Raw genomic sequence first — 19,620 nt, forward strand, 5'->3', positions numbered from 1 at the left:
GTGTGTCATTTGAGACTCAACTCTCCACCTTAGGTTGTTATAAACTGTATTTGGGAGTTCAGTTGAGAAGTTTCCTAAATCATCTCCCAGCCTTAGAAACTCTCCATTTCACATACGAAGTGAACTAGCGGGTTTTCCATCTTCTCAGTTTAAAAAAGCAAGAAAGAAAGAAAAAAAAAGGCAAGAAAAAAGAGCCCTCAAAGCTCATGCACTCCCTTTCTTCACCCATGAATGGCTCTCCAAGGAAGATCCTGTTGTTCCCTCCTCACCACTGTGCATGCTCCCACTAAGGATGACAAGGGAGTTGCTGCTTTTTTAAACTTCTCAGGAGGTTTCACTGGGCTCTCCAACACCACCACACTGACAGCACTACCAAGCAGCAATACCCAAAACTTGGCTAAGGGGTTGCAAAGGAGAGTGTGAATTCAGGCAAGGCTGCTCAGGGATAATGGCTTGGAGTGGTGAGGACACAGCTACAGTCATGGATCACAGAATGGTTTGGGTTGGAAGAAGCCTTAAAGATCAACTCATTCCAATGCCCCTACCACGGGCAGGGACAGGTCTCACCAGACCAGGCTGCTCCAAGGCCCATCCAACCTGGCCTTGAAAATAACCAGGGATGGGGCATCCACTTCTTTGGGCAACCTGTGCCAGTGCCTCACCATCCTCAAAGGAAAGAATTTCATCCTAATAACTAATCTTAAACCCGTCCTCTTCCAGGTTAAAGCCATTCCCCTTTGTCCTATCAGTACACGCCCTTGTGAAAAGTCCCTGTCCCGCTCTCTTGTAGCCCTTTCAGATATTGAAAGCTGGCCATAAAGTTTCCCCAGAGCCTTCTCTTTGTCAGGTTAAACAACCCCAATTCTCTCAGTCTGTCTTTTCAAGAAAGCTGTTCCAGGCCTCCTCTGGACTTGCTCCATCCACGTCCATCTTGTCTTGGGGCCTCAAAGGAGTCAGAGAACCTCCAAGGAAAGCTCTCCTGGTGTGCACCCTGCACCCACAGCCAAGTCTGGCAGTGTATTAACCACAACTTCAAAACCCCAAATTATGAGCAGGTAGAACAGATGAGCCTGCAATCGTGGGTGTGGTGTAGATGCAGACAGAAATGGAGCAAGGCAGAACCCTCCTGGTGGACAGACAGGTACAGCTGTGGATAAGGCAGCAGCCAGCACTGGTGGGGCAGCCCTGCCAAAACACAGCCAGGCAGCCTGGGGCAAGTTGGGGTAGCAATACTGGGGTTTGTGGCTTTTCTAATTTTTTAAAATTGTATTTAAAAGTTGAAGAGCAAATAAAGCCCCATGAGAATCTCTTTTGCCCAGCTACTAATTGCCTCACTGCTGCAGTTTTTAGGTATTAACACTCATGCAACACTTTCCAGCTACAAGATTAATCCCAGCAAGAGTCAGGTAGGGCAAATCCAGGAAATCTCTGTTCTACAGACTCAAGGAGAGCCCAAAAGGATATTATCAATTTTAAAAATGCCTCCTTGGTCTGGAAAATATGGCTTTATTCTTGTTATATTTAATGTCCTTCAATTCCTATGCATCTAAGAGTTGAAGGGGAAGAATAGAGGAACTGTCAAGAGTCTGGGCTTTGTTTATTGATCTGTGTAGTAAAAAATTTACATTCTCAAATATAAACACATACATGCATATATTCTGTAAATATCACACAATAATAGGCTGAGTTGTACAATTTCTGACTTCCATGGTATGATTGGTATGGGTCACCTCTACCCTACTCTGACCCTTGTGCTGAGAGAGACCTGTGAGCTTGGACCACGTCCACATCCATCTCTCCTCACCATAGGAGGAGCAGCTCCAGCCCAGCTGGACTTATGTGGGGGCTGCCACTGAGGGTGAGAGGTGGCCCAGGGTCAGGTTCTTCCCATGTGTCCAAATCTGGTCTAAATGTCACCATCAAGCAGCTCAACTGCAGACAGGGCTGGGTGGGACTGGGCCAGGCACTGGGACCAGAGCCTAGAGCCTGGCCTGGATTTGGGATTTGGTACCCCCTTCTGCAGTGATCTGGTAGCTGCATGCTACCTGCAGAGTGCTGAGCCCTCTGTATTGCTTTCCAAGTGTCACAGACAGCATCCCAGTTTCAAAGGAAACTTCTGGTGATCAAAGTATTTGGACACATTTTCCTCAGAGAGCATTCAAAATGCATGACTCAGGTGCCAAGCAGCTCTGCTGCTGCCTTAAAAATCAGTGCAGCTGCCCCAGCTTGCCCAGCACGTGTTGGGTGGGGAGGTCCCTTTGTTCACCAGCTGAAAGCAAATTTTTAAGCCATCTATTACATTTTTCCTACAAACATAATGAGTTTAAACTAATATTTTCTTTTTGATACACTAATAACATGGCCCCAAGATCTGAGCTTTCTTCCAAAGAAAATGCAAAATCCTCAGACATTGTAAGACTCCAGATAAAAGTTCTTATAACATGATAGTTTATGAACAATGTGCTACAGAGAAGATTGCCAGGAAACTCTGAGCCTAAATTTACTTATCACAACTTCAATCCATCAGCCCCAACATTTGGGCTTAGAACAGCAGGTTCTGATCTCCTATTTTTAATACTTTCTAACCACCAAGAACAATGTATCCAGCCTTCAGAACAAAATAAGAAAACTATAAATAAATGCTGTGCTTTGTCACAGCATGTAATTCTTGCCACGTTTCCTTATATATGGGTTAGGAGATTTAGTGAGAACATTTAGTGAAATTTAATGAGAAATTTAGTGAGAGCATCCACAGCATTTGTGTCATGGTAAAACAATGGAAAGCTTGCAGGTGAACCAGCTCAGGGAGGTGGGAAATAAAATGTAAACAGAAAGGAATGTATCACGTAACACCAGGTGCCACCTTGCAAAAACACTCTCACAGTCCCTGAGCATGAGATGAGAGAAGGCAGAGGAGAAAGAGAGAAGAGGCGGGAGACAGGAAGGGTGAGAGGGAGAAAAGGGAGGGAGGGAGGAATTTCTAACAAAATGTTCACAGCCTGAAGTGTTAATAATGCCCAGATCCTCCCTGAGAGCAGGGGATTCCAATCCAACTTTAAGTCACAAAAAGTACAGAGCAGCTGCAGGGGTGTACGTGGCAGAATTTGGGCCATGATTTGCTACCTGACTAAAATAATGAAGGGACAGTTTATCAGCTGTGTATATTTAAGCAAATGAGAAGCAGGGAGCCATCCTGACAACATCCCCCCTGTTTCCATGAACAAAGGAAAGCCAGGTACATTTTCAGGGGCCTTCTCTGGAGCAGCCCTGCCCCATGCAGCAAGGTGAGCCACTGCAGGGATGGTGGCACTGACTTCTCCCCCTGCCCCTTCCCACCTGCACAGGTGGCAGCACTATATCCACCATACACAAACCGTTTAATCCAGAGCAAGCAGGAATATTTCTTTCTAAAGGTCACACCCTACCAGGCTGAAACTATATAGTCTCCAAATAAACCATGAGGCAGCCTGGCAGCCATGGGAAGAGCTGTAAGCAAGGGAAACCACCCCATTCTTTGGTCCCAAATGTCAATTTGTCTCCAATACTGGCCATTAACCTCTGAAATCAGTCCTCACTGTCCTAGTGTGGAGGGATACTAATGCTGCAGGACTGTTGGGATGAATAGCACTTATTCACACCTACAGCAACAGGGTTAAGGGGGAGGGAGGGCAGACTGAGTTTGGTGGACAGGCAAGGGCTGTGTCTGCTTTTAGGGCAGCACATCACACGGGTCTGCCCATGGGAGGGAAGTCACAGCTGTGTAATAAAGAGCTCCAGTGCATCTCAGAGCCTCAGTTACAGCTCAACAAAACCACCACACTGTCTGAAATCAGCTCCTGAGAGTGAACACACAGTCATCCCCCCCGCCCCAAAAAGAAGTTGGAGCAATCTCAGGTTTCCTCATACCTCATTTTATGTACAAATATAGCAAAAAGTCACAAATTACTGAGTTGGCAGAGCACACAAGAGTGAAACATGCCCATGAGCAATGTTTTCTTAAAGACTGGCTGAAATCTCCGGATTGCTTTGAAGATGAGCCTAAAAATGAACAGCAGAAAGGGAGTTGCCCTCAGGATGCACCTGGGAATTATTTACTGAAGAAATGACATTCTCTTGGAAAAGCTTACCCAAAGCAACATGTACATAAGGAATCAGTTGCAATGAGGAGGTGAGGCCACATCATGCCTGGGGTTTACCCAAAACCATCTTTCAGAGGAGTCAGGGCACTTTCTTCATCTACTTCACATTAGGGCAAAGACTTTCAGTGAGTAAAAACTTCCAATACACAATGCAGTTATGGGGGACATCAAAATATTTCACACATCCAGGTTGAAGATTGAAAAAGTCTAGGAATCTTAGAAGATTTTTTTTTACCATCTGAAAAAAACTTGCTTTGATTTCGTATTCTGAAGTGGTGTATTCCCTTTGAACATGATCTGAATAATAAAAGAATGAAAACACTAAGAGATGGTTAGACAGCCCTGAAAATTAATGCACAGTTTTTGTTTGGGATGGGGAGGGGAGACTTTCGGCTGTTCTGAAAATTTGCTTTTTTCATTTTGCTGAAAAAGAAACAAACCTTCTCTGAAAGAATCTGTTTCAGGTTGAGCTGAACTTTTAACACACTGGTGAGACCACACCTTGAGGGCTGTGTCCAGTTCTGGGCCACTCACTTCAAGAAGGACATTGAGGTGCTGAAGCAAGTCCAGAAAATGTAACAAAGCTGGAGAAGGGTCTGGAGCACAAGTCCTAAGAGGTGACTGAGGCTGAGGGAGCTGGGGTTGTTTAGCCTGGAGAAAAGCAGGCTCAGGAATGACCTTGTCACTCTCTACAACCACCTGAGGTTATGGCCAGGTGGGGGCCAGTCTCTTCTCCCAGAGAACTGGCAACAGGATGAGAGGACACAGTCCAAAACCATGGTTGGAAGGTTTAAGTTGGACATTAGAAGGAATTTCCTCACAGAAGGGGTGATTAGACATTGGATGGGCTGCCCAGGGAGGTGGTGGAGTTACCATCCCTGGAGGAGTTTAAGGAAAGACTGGATGTGGCACTTGGTACCCTGGTCTGGTTGACAAGGTGGTGTTCAGTCACAGGTTGGACTCGATGATCTCAGAGGTCTTTTCCAACTGATTCTGTAAGCTGAGGAAGCACTGCTTTTTTTTTTTCCCTGTTTCACTACAAGAAGGAGCATTACATATTCAGACTTCTGTACTGAGTCCCAAGCTTTTTATTTTTTTTTCCTTATTTTTTTTTTTTTTGCATTCCTAAGAGAGAATGCATTCAAACCTCATGCTTAAATCAGTGAGTTCTGAGTGCAGAATGCAGAGTGGCTTTGCTCATGGTGTCCAAGAGTAACCTCATCCTCTTATTACTGAGCTCAATCTGGGCTATGTCCACTCCTTTGAAAACTGCCAGTTGTCAGATCAGCCCAGCTCCCTGGTGAAACCTCAAGCCAGGGCAAGGGCAAGGACCTGAGCTTGCCATCTTCCCTGCTCAAGGCTCCAGCAAAGCCCAGACAGTACACATGGGGACCAGAAGAAAAAGTGTCTGGAAGCTGCAAGAAAAACCACAATCCATGGGAAATCAAAGTCATGGCCAAGGGCAGCTGAGTACTTGAGACTCATTGCAAAAAGGAGGGCCTCATCATAAAGCAATGATATCATTTACACAACAATTAAAGATGGCAGAGTTCAGTGGCATTTATTTCTCAGCACTACATGCAACAGCCAGTGGAGTGAGAAGTGATGAATCTGATACAGCCTCATTCCCACAGCACCTGACATGCCCTCCAAAACCCAAAAGTCCCCACTGCAATAGTGGGTGCCTGTTGGAGAGGCCCCCTCAGGATGCCAGAGAAGGCCTGAATACACAGAATTCCACAACAAGGGTTGTTCTTGTTGCAGGACACCAAGTTGCAGGCTGCTGTGGGTTCAAAGAAGGGCACAGGGGACTATTTTTCCAGAAGAGGGGGGAAACAAGTGCAAAGAAACTGTGATTTCACTGGGGGTGTTGCAGCAGAACCTGCACTTTAGCACCTCAGCAACACAGCCAGGAGTAAATCAAACAACTGATGTCTTGCTTCAAGAGAACATAAAAGGGGCTTTTGTTAAGCAAAACAACAGGATATGTCTTTTTCCGTTTTAAGAACAAAGCATCCACTTGCTTTCATGATGCTTGGATCAGGCTTCACGGGGTAGCTGGACCACCCTGCTCAAGGATACACCTGGGGCTGCTCCTTCCCAGTCACCCACAGACATCCATGAACTTTCTGGATCTGTTTTACACCATCAGCCACAACAGAGAATGTTCTCACACACATGGAATAAATAATTTCCCATTTAATCCTGCTAATTATTTACATATCTTATGGTAGGGAGAGCCCCTGGGGGAATCACACACCACAATTAGTTTGATTATACACCTTGATGAATGGCAAAAATCCCCTCTGAAGCAGAAACAGAGGGTTACAAAGCCTGGTCTTGGGAAGAGAAGGGAGAAAATGACAGTATTGACATTTGCAAGTTCTGGATCTACCACCTAACTCTGTCAGGGACTTCTCTAGCTGGGAGCAAGTGAATGTGCACTCCAAGCCCTTCCGAGCTAGACAGCAGCACAAACACCCACTTCCTTCCACCTCCGCCTTGTCAGCTGAGACAGCAAGTGCTTTGGGCAGAAAACATCTCCTTCCATGTGCCTGGCACCCCTGGAAGCCTGACACCACCACTACCACCCAAAGCCTGGGCTGTATCCACACCCCCACTTACCAGCCACCACCTGTAGCTGTCTTCTGGGATCAAGGCATTCTGTGAGGTCAGGAAAGGTTGCATAGTTGAGTTAAACCTCTGGTCGAACCAGAGGGAACGTCCCAGCTCTGAAATGCACGACTGACAGCTGCAGGGTCTCCTGGGGTACTTGAAGAGCTTCTGGACGTGCTCTGAGAACTGCACAACGATGTGTCGGGGGTCCCAGGTGGTGGAGGTCACCTGGTGAGTGTAGTTCAGCAGGAAGGACGTCACTGTGATCAGCAGGAAGGCCAAGGTGAACACTTTCACATTCCTCCTCCTCACCACAACCATCTTTGCCCCGGGGGTTCTGGCCCCAGCGCTGGCTGAGAGCAGCACAGGGTCCCAGTAAGGCAAAAAGGAAAGGCTGCAGCAGGGGCCTGCCAGTCACCACCCCAGCCCCAGGCTGAACTGATTGACTCCACTACTTCCAGCCATAAGGGAGAAGCTTCATCTTCCCCAGATGGGCTTAAAAAAGGACAAGCTGGGTGCTTCCTTTCACCTTCTCACAGTGCTTCCAAGTTCCTTCCACCTCTCTGTGTCCTGTTGCTAACTCCTCCTGGTGAGGGTTTACTGAAGGCAGACCCTTGTCTTTCTGCATACAGAAATTAAAACTCAGGTTCTGTGTGTGAGAGCAAGCCATACATTAAAACAAGCAAATCGTAGGAAGGATTGATTGTATTCTTCTTCTTGGAATTTAGCTCTTGAAGGATCAGATCATCTGGGGTTGTACATTCCATCAGAGAGACATGCTCCAATCTCCATTCAAGCCATGGAGAGAAGTTTGCAACCTAGGGACACACAGGCAAAAAAAGAAAGAATAATAATGGTCAGATTTTTTTTTTCATTCCTCCTAACCTAATTTCTCTGCTTTTCTGTCCCCATCCCAGAACTTCTGATCAGGTCAGAGCCCTCAAAACAGCAGCCCTGGTTTCAAGCTCTGCTCTGGTATTTCCACACTGAGGAGTGTGAGGGTGAAATTTTGGAAAGGGCAGAGCATCAACCTGTGGACAGAGTCTCTTTGTATTGAATCAGCCTCCTGGCTCTGCTCTGGCCTTATTTGTATTACAGTTTGTAGCTATTTGAATGACAATGAGTCACCTCCTTCCTTCAGGCTGACCTTGACAGCCACAAGATAGGCAGCAAAGTATTCAAAACTCAGAGCAGCTGAACAGCAAGCATCCGGCAAAGGAGGGAGGAGCAGGATGGGGAGCAAGTTGAATCAGTTATTTTGTCTTTCTTTCCCCAGCCACCTTAATTTCTTAAGGATTGGGATTGGATTTGAGATTAGAGAAAGCCAAGAAAAAACAGCTCATATGTCCTGGGACAAACAGGGGAAATCAAAGTATAAAAGGCCTTTGTTTCACGTGGAAAATTCCTCTTTTTTTGTCAAGGAAAGTTAGGTGATAGCAGCTTGATTCCAGCCGTGGCAGAGAGGCACCAAGCTGCTTTGGAGGTGCAGAGGGACCCAGAGCTGCTCTCCCTTCCCCTCCTGGCATTCCCTGCCTGGCAGCAGTGATTTAAACAAGTTTTTAAAAGTCATAAAATGAACCCCTTCATCCCACAGTGTTTTGTGGGAATGCCATTGTGGGACAGACATTGTTTTGTGGGAAGAAAAAACACGTTGTTTATTAAAGTTCAGATGTTTACAAGAAGTCTCCAAAGTGCCATTGCTTAAATAACAATTGCACTTTGTTTTGTTGGGCTTTTTTTGTTTGTTTTTTTTTTTTAAGGTAGGAAAAAAAATCAGAGAAGCAAGCATGTGAGAATATGTGCAACTTATGATCAAATGAAAGCCCAGGGAGAGCAGTCTCGTTCACTGCTCAGCTGCAGGCTTCAGCCCAGCAAAGAGCCAGCAGAACAGCAGCTGTCCCCAGGAAACCTCACTATTTTAACCCATGGAGGCAGGACCCCCTCCCTGCCTCACCCAAATGTGCTCTTTATCCAGCCAGGAGGGAAGCACAGCTGCAGCATCCCCAGCTTTCCTGCTGCCTCCTCTCCTGGGCATCTGCCAGGAGCTGCCCCAGGCCAAACCACTTCTCCACCACCTTGGAAACAGCTTGGATTATAGAGGTGCTGTGTAAATATTTACAGAGTCCCACAGAGCCAGTTCTGAAAACAGGAACCTCAGACCTCGTTTTTCAGCCTTTGCCCCAGGATTCCCCTCCCCAGCACACGATGGGCAGCACATGCCCTTCAATTAGCTGCGGTTTGCCAAATGCCTCGAGATTTATTTTAAGTCTGGCCCCTCCACAAGCATTTACAGGAGCTCAAGGGCTGACAAAGGGGCCAGGCAGGAGAACAAAGAGCTGTATTAACCCCATCTGCTTGGGCTCTTGCACCAGTACATCAGGAAGCCATCCTGCATTCACTTTAATGTTGTGGAGGGAAGTTTTTACACTAACCAGAAATCTTCTGAAGCATTCCTGAGTAAAATTCAGGAATCGCAGCCTTAGAGACACGATGGGGATGCTGTGCCTTGGAGAGTAAGAAGGGGAGCTCAGAAAGCAGCCCCAGTGCCCAGCGCCATCCACGCCAGCTCCTCTCTGAGCTGCAGAACAGCCACAAACACATTTGCTTTCCTGTATGTAGTTGTGAGTCTAAACAAAAACACAGCCTCTACCAACCCCGAAAACATGCCCAATCCCAGAAGCAAATTGATTTTCCATTTATGGAGTGGGTAATTCAAGAGCTGTAATGCTGGCGGGTCAACCCCCCAGGGCTGTCAGCGCTGGGCCAAGGGGTGTTTGCAAACAGCTCCTGCTCTGCTCTGGTGTTTTCAGGAGGAGAAGGGAGAGGGATTATCCAGCCTTTCTTGGAAAAGCCTATAAAATGGAGCAGAGATGATAAAACAGTTCTGGCCTCCAAAACAAGCACCCATTTCACCAGATTTATTTATTTATTGTAACTCAGCTAAGGTTAAATTTATATTTATAACACCAGAAGGAAGAAACCCAAACCCAAACCAGTGTTTACACAGTGGGCTACAATGTCTTCAAATTCCTAATCATCCTGTCTTTTTTAGCATATAATGGGAAGGTAAGAAGCCAGAATTCCTAAGGCCCTTTTTCCTTGTGGTTAAAAGCACTGAATACTCTATTTTAATTCTTACTACTTACAGTTTCCTCTGAATGTTCATGCTTCCTATGGATACTTATGATAGAAATATATATATACACACACACATATATATATGCTGACAGAAAGGCTCCAGAGACGATATATTTGATTTAGGGCCTGAGGAAAAGGACGACTGAAATGAATGTAAAACCCTTTTTTTTTTAGTTCAGTGTGACTTGGAGCTTTCTAATTTTTTTTTTTTCTTAAAACACCTGGAAGATCCAACCCAGATATCATTACTTTTATTCTTCACAATATCTTGTACCACATCTCAGCCTATCCCTGTGTCTGTCTCCCTCCCTCTGCTCACATGAGATACATAAATCTTTGCAAAAGTGTTTCCACAGGATTCACCAAGGTAGTGGAAGTGCAAGGTCAGGGACTGGTGGGGGAAACCGTGCAGGGATGCCAACCCCAGCTGCTGGGAATGTTTCACTTCTGGATACTACTTGTGATAGTTAAATTAAGCCATCACAAGTAGCATGATACCAGCCACAGTCCTTATCACCATCCCCACCATGACCTTGGCATTAGCACATCTGTGAACAGGATATTTTGGCCTCAGACCCAGAAACAGTTTCTGGGGACTTAAGGTAGGGACATTTAGTGCCCAGCCCTCTCCCAGCTACAGTCCCCTGAGAGATAAAGAGAGCTCCACAGTGCCTGCCTGCAGCTGTGCCTGTGCTCAGAGATCCCAGCTCAGCCCAGGCAAGCAGCAGGTTAAGCTACCTTAAGTGATTGAGTGCTTAAGGTCTTATTTCTGGGCTGGATTTTCCCTCCTACCTTCCCACTCCCTCCTCTTTCAACCACGTCACTGTCCCCATGTAAGGCACCTCCGTGCACCCCAGGGCAGTTTATTTATGCTGATAATACCCAGTGATGGGCAGTGCAGGGAAAATGCAAAGGGTCAAGTCCCAGGGAGAGCAGAGAGGCAGGATCAGAAAAAGAGACAGAGACAGGTTCCTCCAGACTCTGTCCCGAGTGTAGAAGTGGTTCCAGGGTCATTAAATGGTTGTGAGAGTCGAGCTTAATCTTCTGTCTACATTTAACATTGTAAAAGATACCAGGATCAATCAACTGTGGTTGTCATCATTGTCTTCTCACCTTTGAGAAAGAAGAGCATTTTTTTTTTTTTCTCCTCCAAGACAGACTTTATTTGCATTGTAAACTCACAGTTTGAAGAATGCCCCTGGTCCCCTGCCAATCTGGTAATCAACAGAGATAAAAACCCATCCTTCAATGGACTAATACAAAGCAATTCTTAACACCTTAAGGAAATATTTTTTTTTACAAATCCACCTACAAATGCAATGTCATGTTCTTTGACAAAAGCTCATCTGCACACCCACAAAGGAGCACAGAAAGAAAAGGGGAACCTAAATAATGTCCTGGAGCTGCTCCCAGGCCCATCCCAGGAGCCATCAACTGCACCAGCCCAAAGGAGCCTGGGGCACAAGGGCAGGGGGAACCTGACACAAGAACTCAAAGAAGAGACACCCTGCCTGCATCCCTCCCAGGGCTGGCCCTGCACAGCCTCAGCCTCAGGCATGAAACTCACCCAGGTGAGTCAACTCTGCCTTTGGGACTGAGATATGCTGCTGCCTTGGGCATGGAACAGCTTATGGGGTGCAGGGGAAGGGCATTTGGGCATTACACAACACCCCTGTGGTCAGCCACACAATATTAATGGTTAATGGTTAATAGTAATCATTGTGTAATGGTTAATTTTTTATTTATTTATTTTAATGGGTGGGCCTTAGACAAAATGCATGAAGAAAATAATAATGAAATAATTGAGAAAAAAATCACCATACTACTACCTCCCACCCCCCACACTGTAAATGTCCCAGTACATTGGTGTTTGGCCCTTTTTTGATGCCCACTTTCCTAGCAAAGAAGTGCTTTGTACCAGCACCACGCTGAGGAGCTTTACAGCCCGTGTTAGATGCTGATGGTTCAGGATCCAGCTTTTGTGGTCTGTAACTCACATTAAGACCCTGGTGTGACATGCACTCTCTAGTCTGAAGTTGCCAGCACTTTCCAGACCCAGTGTGTCAGGCAGAAGAGCACAAAGGCAGCAGGGAACAGCAGCATCCCAGCACAGAGACACTGCCAGTGTTCCATGCAGGGCTTGAACTGCTCAAAGGTCCCAAAATCCTTTAGACTCAAACCTCACATATCCACCTGCCCTGTGGGAATCTGGGAAAGGACAGTGTGACCTGCTGCAGCTCTCTCCTGACTGATGGTGGCCACCACACAACCTTTGGACATCCCAAAGTATTTTACAGCTGGAAACTCTACACTTGGAGAAGTATGTTCAAGACTTGCTGCAATTTTGTCTTCAAGAGGGTGTGCTGTGCTAGAAAGGCCTCAGCAGCAGAACTGCAAGTGCCCATTTTCAGAAACACAGCTCAGATTCCTGCCCTGTAAAACCTACAGAGATTAAGTAGTTTCTCAGCTAAGCCACTGACAGCTATGATGTTATAAATTTGACAACACCAACAGTGTGTCCCTAAGCATCCTTTCTGCCATTTGGGGACTTTTTTCCTGTCCACACTTCTTGTGAGCAACTACTTGAGCAACCCTTGGTCTCAAAGCCCTGGCCTGGGAGGTTAAATCTTGCCTTACTGAACCCACAAGGGCCCAGAGCAGCCATGAAAGATCTCGTTCTAGGACAACAAAATACACATCCCTGGAAAAACACACATAAATTCACACCCCAGGTCTGTGCTAGGCCTGGAGAGAAACAATGGAGGGAACTGTTTCACTCCAAACCACAGGCTTGTTTGCTCTGCCCAGGCTCATCACTGCCTGCCTCCCCTGACCAGAGCTGGCTGACATTTAGAAAGGAACATTTCATTGGTCTGACACCTCACCAGAGACCTCTGAGCTCTTGCTCCATGAGACAGAATGTGAGTTACAGGACAGCCTGGCAGACAGTCAGAGCTGAGCACAGGGAGTGAGCCTGAATCTTAACCAGATGATGCTGGGACCCCTGTCAGACCTCTGCTCCATGTCCTTCAGCTCCAGCAGGTCAGTCCCACCAAGCACTGAAGGCTCCAGGGAGACATGAGGGGGTGCTGCCTGTGCCCCAGCACAGCCTCTGCCACTTCAGCCTGCTCCATGGCAGGCAAAGGTGAGCCCTGCCCTTACAGGGCACCAAAAGCCACCACATGACACAACTTTGGAAAAGCACAAGGTGCAACCTCCCTTTCCCTTCTTCCATCCATCCATCCATCCATCCATCCATCCATCCATCCATCCATCCATCCATCCATCCATCCATCCATCCATCCCTTATTTACATTACGGATTCCATTTAATTCCTCATCCCTGGAAGTGTTCAAGGCCAGTCTGACTGGGCTTCTGAGCAGCCTGGTCTAGTGGAAGGTGTCCCTGCCCACAGCAGAGGGGGGTTGAAAACAGGTGATCTCTAAATTCCCCACCAACACAAACCATTCTATGATTAATTAAAATCAGATTGTGTTTTGTCTCCCAGAGCTCACTGTCTCTCTTCTCCTGTCCATCATTACATCCCCACAGAGATGGCATGGTGCTGCTGTCCTGTGTGCTCACAGACAGAAAGGCAGACCCAAGTCTCACCTGCCATTTAACCAGGGAGAAAATGATCTGTAACTCTTCTGCCCCATCACTGACCATGCTGAGAGGCATAAATCTGTTTGATTGCCACTGTCAAATGGCATGGCAGCATTGAAATCAGGCAAGGTAGTTGGTATATTGCTCTCAGATTTATTAAAATGTCCACTCCAAGCAACTCAAACTAATCACATCAACACTGACTAGAAAACAAAAGCATTCAGGAGCATTTAAGCCATGAGAAAAAGTAGCTTCAGAAAAATTTGAATGCAGCAGCTCCCCTGTGCTTCTTGAATGTGAAGCCAGCTATTGGGCAGAGTTTCATCCATCACAGTGAATAGAAGGAAAACTGGAGATGGTTTATGGAGCGTAACCTGAACAGCATTTTAGGTGCCAGTGATCTGAAAAAAAATCATTACCCACTTGTGCCTTATCAGTGAGCACTCTGGCAGCAGGCTGGGGCTGGCCAGGTCAAAAGGGAATCTCCCTGGTACTCTGACACAGCCCACCCTGCCTACATGCATAACAGGTCTGTGAGGTCAGGTAAGCAAGAACCTTTTTGTGCTAGATGTGTATGGGATCAACAGGAACTTGGGTGGGGAATTTTCATTCTGCTGCCTCAAAATAAATATTTATCTTGGCAGACTTTATCAGGCTTGTTGCTGAGTGGTCTGGAAATGAAACCTCCCTCGCAGTGTTTGAAGAAGGAGCTGGAGGATCTGGCTTGGAAAAGGTCATGAGTCTGCTCTTATCCTTGGGTGTGGAGAGCTGCCATCCCTGCCACCTCCCACCATGTTGATGACATCTCTTTCTCCACCACATCCTCCTCCCCTGCATTCCAACAGTTCACTCCTGCAAAGGCTGGAGAAAACACTGCTAATACCCAGGATTAATTGTGCTGTCCTCCAAGGACTACACTGTGTACTCATGACTTCAGGCCCAGTAGGAATTTTTGCTTTGAATGGGACTGCAAATGCCATGGAAGATTATCTGGCTACAAAATCTCCTTCATGAGGTTCAACAAGGGCAACCCCAGGTGTCAATACAGGATGAAAAGACTGAGACCAGATCTGAGGAGAAGGACCTCTCCTATGAAGAACAGGCTGAGACATCTGGGCTTGTTCAGCCTGGAAAAGAGAAGCCTCTGGGGAAACCTCTGAGCAGTTTCCCAGTGCTTAAAGGGGGCTTAAGAAAGGTAGGGAGAGACTCTTTAGTAGAGCCTGTAGTGATAAGATAAGGCAAAATGATTTTAAACTAAAAGATGGAAGATTTATACAAGATACAATGTAGAATTTTTTACAGTGAGAGTGGTGGAACGCTGGAACAGGTTTTCCAGAAGGGTGCTAGATGCCCATCCCTGAAAGTGTTGGAGACCAGGCTGGATGGGACTCTGAACAAACTGATCTGGTTGAAGATGTCCCTGCCCTTGGCAGAGGAGCCCTGTTGGTCTAGATGATCTTTAAGGGTCCTTTCCAACCCAAACTCCAATTCTATAATTCTGTGAATCTGTGACTCTAAGAATAAAAATGCTGATGATCCATTCTATGATCCCAGTAAATTCCTCCTATTTCATAAACATCATGTCCCCAACCACCATCTCTTCATACAGCACCTGACTTCCAGCCTTGAGAGAGGAGGTGAAAGGAAGGTTTGTGGTGAAGGGAAAGGGTGGGGAGAGCCCAGCTCCCTCCACTGGTGGCACCAGCTCTGCAAGGATGGCATTCACCTGGGTATCACTTATCACTCAGAAACACATGAATGTCTGGGACCATGGAGATAAACTCCTGATCAATTTAGTTCCACTGGGAACCATAATGTGAGTAAGTCACTGTTTATAAAATGGCCTTTTGTTAATGCAGCCTGGCTTGGTATCATGCCAGGTTCAGTGAAGAGAAGCACACTGGTAATGCACCACAGCCTGCCAGTGGGAGCTTGGTCTTAAGTTTTGCAGGTCATTACTGTGCCAAGGGAGCACTCAGCCTCATCCTCATACCAGGAAACAACCATGAGATAAACTGGGAGAGGCCAGGGAAAAGGCTTGAATTTGTTGATGAATTCAAATCTCATATACAGCTCCACTGCTGACCTGCTCATGGTCCATTCCTCTGGCTCAATCTTCTGTTCAAGTATTTTCAGGACAAAACAGGAGCACTGGAATGACAGAACTGTCCAGCCAAGTTGTGAACAGTGGCACTTATGGCCAAGAGGTTGCAGTCTGCCAGGTCAACCAGGGATGTATTGAAAAACAACAGTGGAAAAATAAGCTGCTGGTCAGAATGTCTTCCACAGCCCCTGTCTTGCTAGAAAGTGATTTTGGAGGAGCCCTACCTCTTTACACACACTCCATTAATCAGAAAATGGCACCTCTGCTTCCCTGGGGCTACTTCATTTTCTTTTATAAATTCCAAATCCCCTTCCCCACAGACACATTGATGTTTTACATAGCAAATATATTGTTACAAGTTCTTTAAAAATACTCTTCCTTATTTTGTAGTTTGCAATGCTGGACAGACACACAGGTTTAATCTGCTGGATGAGAACTTTTCTGTGTTGGGCCAATATTCACCATGGGTAGGGATGGGATTTTTTTGGGCTGCATGCCAGGAGTCCAAAGGTGGGACAATGAAAAGAATAACTCTGTGGTGAAAATCCTAAACTAAAATTCACTCACACTCACTAAAATTTATTCACTCTATCTCTGTGAATTGCTCTACTTCAAAGAGTCCTTTAAAAACATCCAAGCAGACAACTGGACACATAAAAATTGCTGTTTGATTCCTGTTGACAAACTTTGATAGCAAAATCCATGGTGGACAGACTGCTCAGGTGCTTCCACATCCTTCCCATGCCATTACGTGATTTGTAGGCTGTGATCAAAGCTCTGCTACTCCTTGCTTGGAAAAGAAGAGTTATCAAAGGGATTTCCAGGACACCTATGTGTGTTTGCACCTAGAAGAATTTTTAAGTGGTTCATGATATGACAAGTCTAGAATTAGAGCTGGTAAGGAGTTTCTCAAACAGAATTTATATTTATTTTTGTCTTGTTTCAAATCAGTTTGTCAAAATTAAATCTATTTTTCATCTTGATTTGCTGTATTAAGAAATTTTCAAAAAGAAGGATCTTTGACATTTTAAATGAAGAAATCTACTTTTCATTATGCAAAAGTTTTTTTCTGGAAAATGTGTAACTTTTGGTAATTAAAGGAAAGCAAAATATTTGGAAATTCAAAATAAAACAAAAACACCACCACCATCACTGTCTAAATACAAAGGACTCCTTTTACTCCTTGTCTGGGACAGGAAAATAAAATTACATCTTCTTTTTATTTTTAGCTTAATGTTGGGATGACTATGGATTGTTTTTAAAGTCTTGCTAATTCACCAAAGACAGTAAGAAAACTACTTCCATGTAATTCAAGTACACAGCGACTAATTAACAACAGCAGCAGTAGTAGAAACAGATGCAAACTAAAACTACTGAAAAGTGAATCCTGAAGCTGCATTTGTTTGTTCTAATTTTATAGGATTACAGGCGAGGATAAAGGATTATTTCAGACTGTAGAATACTCTGAACTAGAGGTGTGCAGTGGGTTGACCCTGTCTGGGTGCCAGGTGCCCATGGTGGACATGGGGGCAGCTTCTGGCAGCTTCTCACAGGAGCCAACCCTGTAGCCCCAACCCCAATCCCACTACCAAAACCTGGCCATGCAAGCCCAACACAAAATGGAACCCAACCACAGGTGTTTTGCCATCCCTGAGTATCCAGCTCAAAAATATTCACCAACCTTTTCCTTGGTTAAAGGTGTAGGGAAATGTATATGGCTATAAATACAGTTGTTCGTGACTTCAGAAAATGTGCTGTAAGAAACATTAATTCCTGATATTAAGAAAGTGATTAATGCACTGCAGGGGATGTCATGGCATTACAATTCTGAATGCCAAGAAAGATTAGATGGTAATGATGATAATATTGATGATATTGTCAATAATCCCAGAACTCTGGGAAAATTTAGGAGAAATGTTTCTGTGCCCATGTGAGCACCTCTGACTCGCTGTGCTGGGATTCCTGCCCTGAAGTAATACCCAGCAGCTGCTGGCACTGTGGGGCTGCTGAGTGGAGCTCAGCTGATGGGATCCTCGTTAGACCAAGAGTTTCTCTCCGATCGATGGCTCCATCTGACACAGCACTGCATTAAACATTTATTCATGGCGCACACTGAGCTCGCTCTGGGGAGGATTTAATGACACCACAGGGATTTTCTCATTCATTAACCTGGGATTTACATTTAGTCTTTATGGTGCTACAAAGGTGTCAAACTACCCACAATTAAATTCAGAGGTGTTTTAGCATCTGTGCACAGTCTGAACCTGGCACCCACCGCAAACCTTGCAAGAACAAAATAATACTTTCAAGACTTTTTTGTCTTGCTGTGTGCACTATGATAAGTCTGGCAGCCAGAGAAAGTTTACAAGAAGTCCATAAATAATACAATAAAATATATTAGAGATATAAGTAACACATTTGATAACTCATATCCTGTGTTACAAGGCAGAATTACAAAGCCATTAGGCAACCACTTTAATTGATTGATCATTTATGTCCCTAATAGGTGTACTTGACCTATTTGGATCCAGCTGCACTTCCCACCAGCCCAGGCATCACCCAGCCTCTACGTGTGAGGTTCCCATTTCAGCTTTGCTCTGCATCTACAACAGAGGTGACAGTCAAGAAAGAAATGAATGATTCAGGCTGCCTTTCATCCAGAGGACTGCTAGATCTCAGGCTGTCTCTGATACCTCATGGACACAAGCAGCTGCCCATGCATATGGCCCTTCAGCACACCACTGGTGGAAGTTTGCTCTGAACCATGTGAGAGCCTGGGTACAGAAAAACCACAGAGTTTCAGTGAAGAAGAAATATTGTCTATTTGTCTGGACTTTTAAAAGTTTTTTAGAGAAACAAAGATTAGCATACATCAAAGTGGCACACAAAAAGCTTCCCATAATCCTGAATATGAAAATATGTCAGGAGCTGCATGGAAAATGGATTTGCATACATCAGAGCTGCACATACAGCACTCAGCTGGGCATCCTGAACTGCATTAAAAATGGTAATACTGAGGTTTTGGATGCTGATAATTGAATGCTGGAGAAACACACACAGACATGCACACAACTATGGCATCTTTTCCACTCGTCTTATTTGGATGGCTAAAACATAAACAAGGAGTCTGCTAAGGCAACCAGCGGCATTGAATATTTAAGGGCATCCTCATTCAAAGAGAAATTCAAAGTATCACTCAGCCATACAGAAATAATTAGCAGAGGAAGCTTCAATTAAATTAGAACTTAATTTTTCAATTCTAAAACGGTATCATTGATTTTGTAAAAGGAGAAATTTTAACACAAGAAAATGTGACCAATTCAATATTACTTTGGTCTTGCTCTCTGCAGTGCTGAAAATCTCTGCTAGAAATCAAGCTGTAGCAGGCCAGATGCTGTGGAAACATCAGCCTGAATTTACCCTTTTACCTATGATAAAGAGTGGTAGAGAGGAGATCTCTGTCCCTTGGGCTCCTGTTTATTGAGGAGTTTCCTTCCTTTCCTTCAGGATGGGGAAGCCCCAGCTGCTGACTTTTCCCCAATAATACTTTCCAGTTAGTGACACATAGAAAACCAAGAACAACTTCTTGTGCATCAACAGAAGAAAAACATCAGTCCTACATGGGCTGGTCAGAAACTTCAGTTTTAGCCTCGGTGTCACTGTCCTGAAGTGACCATAAATGTAAGAGCCCTTTGTCAGCACAAAACCTACAGCAGGGCAACATCAAAAGCTAATTTCTGTCCTTGGGTTCAAGATCACACCTCCCACTCAAACACTGAGAACAGGATCCCACACTCCTGCAATATCCTTTCCCCACCTAAACCATCCCTCCATTTTCAGTGGGACAGGGAAGCTTTCCTTTGGGAGTGCAAGGTTTTGGGCATGTGACTATTGCAATGAATGTGGGATCCTGCTCTCACTCCAATGAAAAATTTCATGGTAACTTTAAAAATGGAGTTCATGAAAATGTCACCACTTGCTCTAGAAATAAAGCTCCTGGAAAGTTTTAATGGGCAC

At 45.3% G+C, this 19,620-nt stretch overlaps 1 protein-coding gene and 1 long non-coding RNA gene across 2 annotated transcripts in view; one reads left to right on the forward strand and one right to left on the reverse strand.

The window, feature by feature from the left end:
• Positions 1-19,620, reverse strand: part of ST3GAL1 (ST3 beta-galactoside alpha-2,3-sialyltransferase 1) — a 79,019-nt gene that overhangs the window by 18,476 nt on the left and 40,923 nt on the right. The window contains exon 2 of the mRNA XM_059867391.1: positions 6,765-7,573. Coding sequence (XP_059723374.1) covers positions 6,765-7,076 — 312 coding nt within the window. The 5' untranslated portion in view covers positions 7,077-7,573. The remainder of the gene's footprint in view (positions 1-6,764; positions 7,574-19,620) is intronic.
• Positions 11,251-14,701, forward strand: LOC132338149 (uncharacterized). Its single transcript, XR_009489385.1, has 2 exons — positions 11,251-11,464; positions 14,144-14,701. It is a non-coding gene; the product is annotated as an uncharacterized LOC132338149 (long non-coding RNA).

The sequence above is a fragment of the Haemorhous mexicanus genome, chromosome 1, assembly GCF_027477595.1.
Source record: "Haemorhous mexicanus isolate bHaeMex1 chromosome 1, bHaeMex1.pri, whole genome shotgun sequence".
In the NCBI taxonomy this organism is placed as follows: Eukaryota; Metazoa; Chordata; class Aves; order Passeriformes; family Fringillidae; genus Haemorhous; species Haemorhous mexicanus.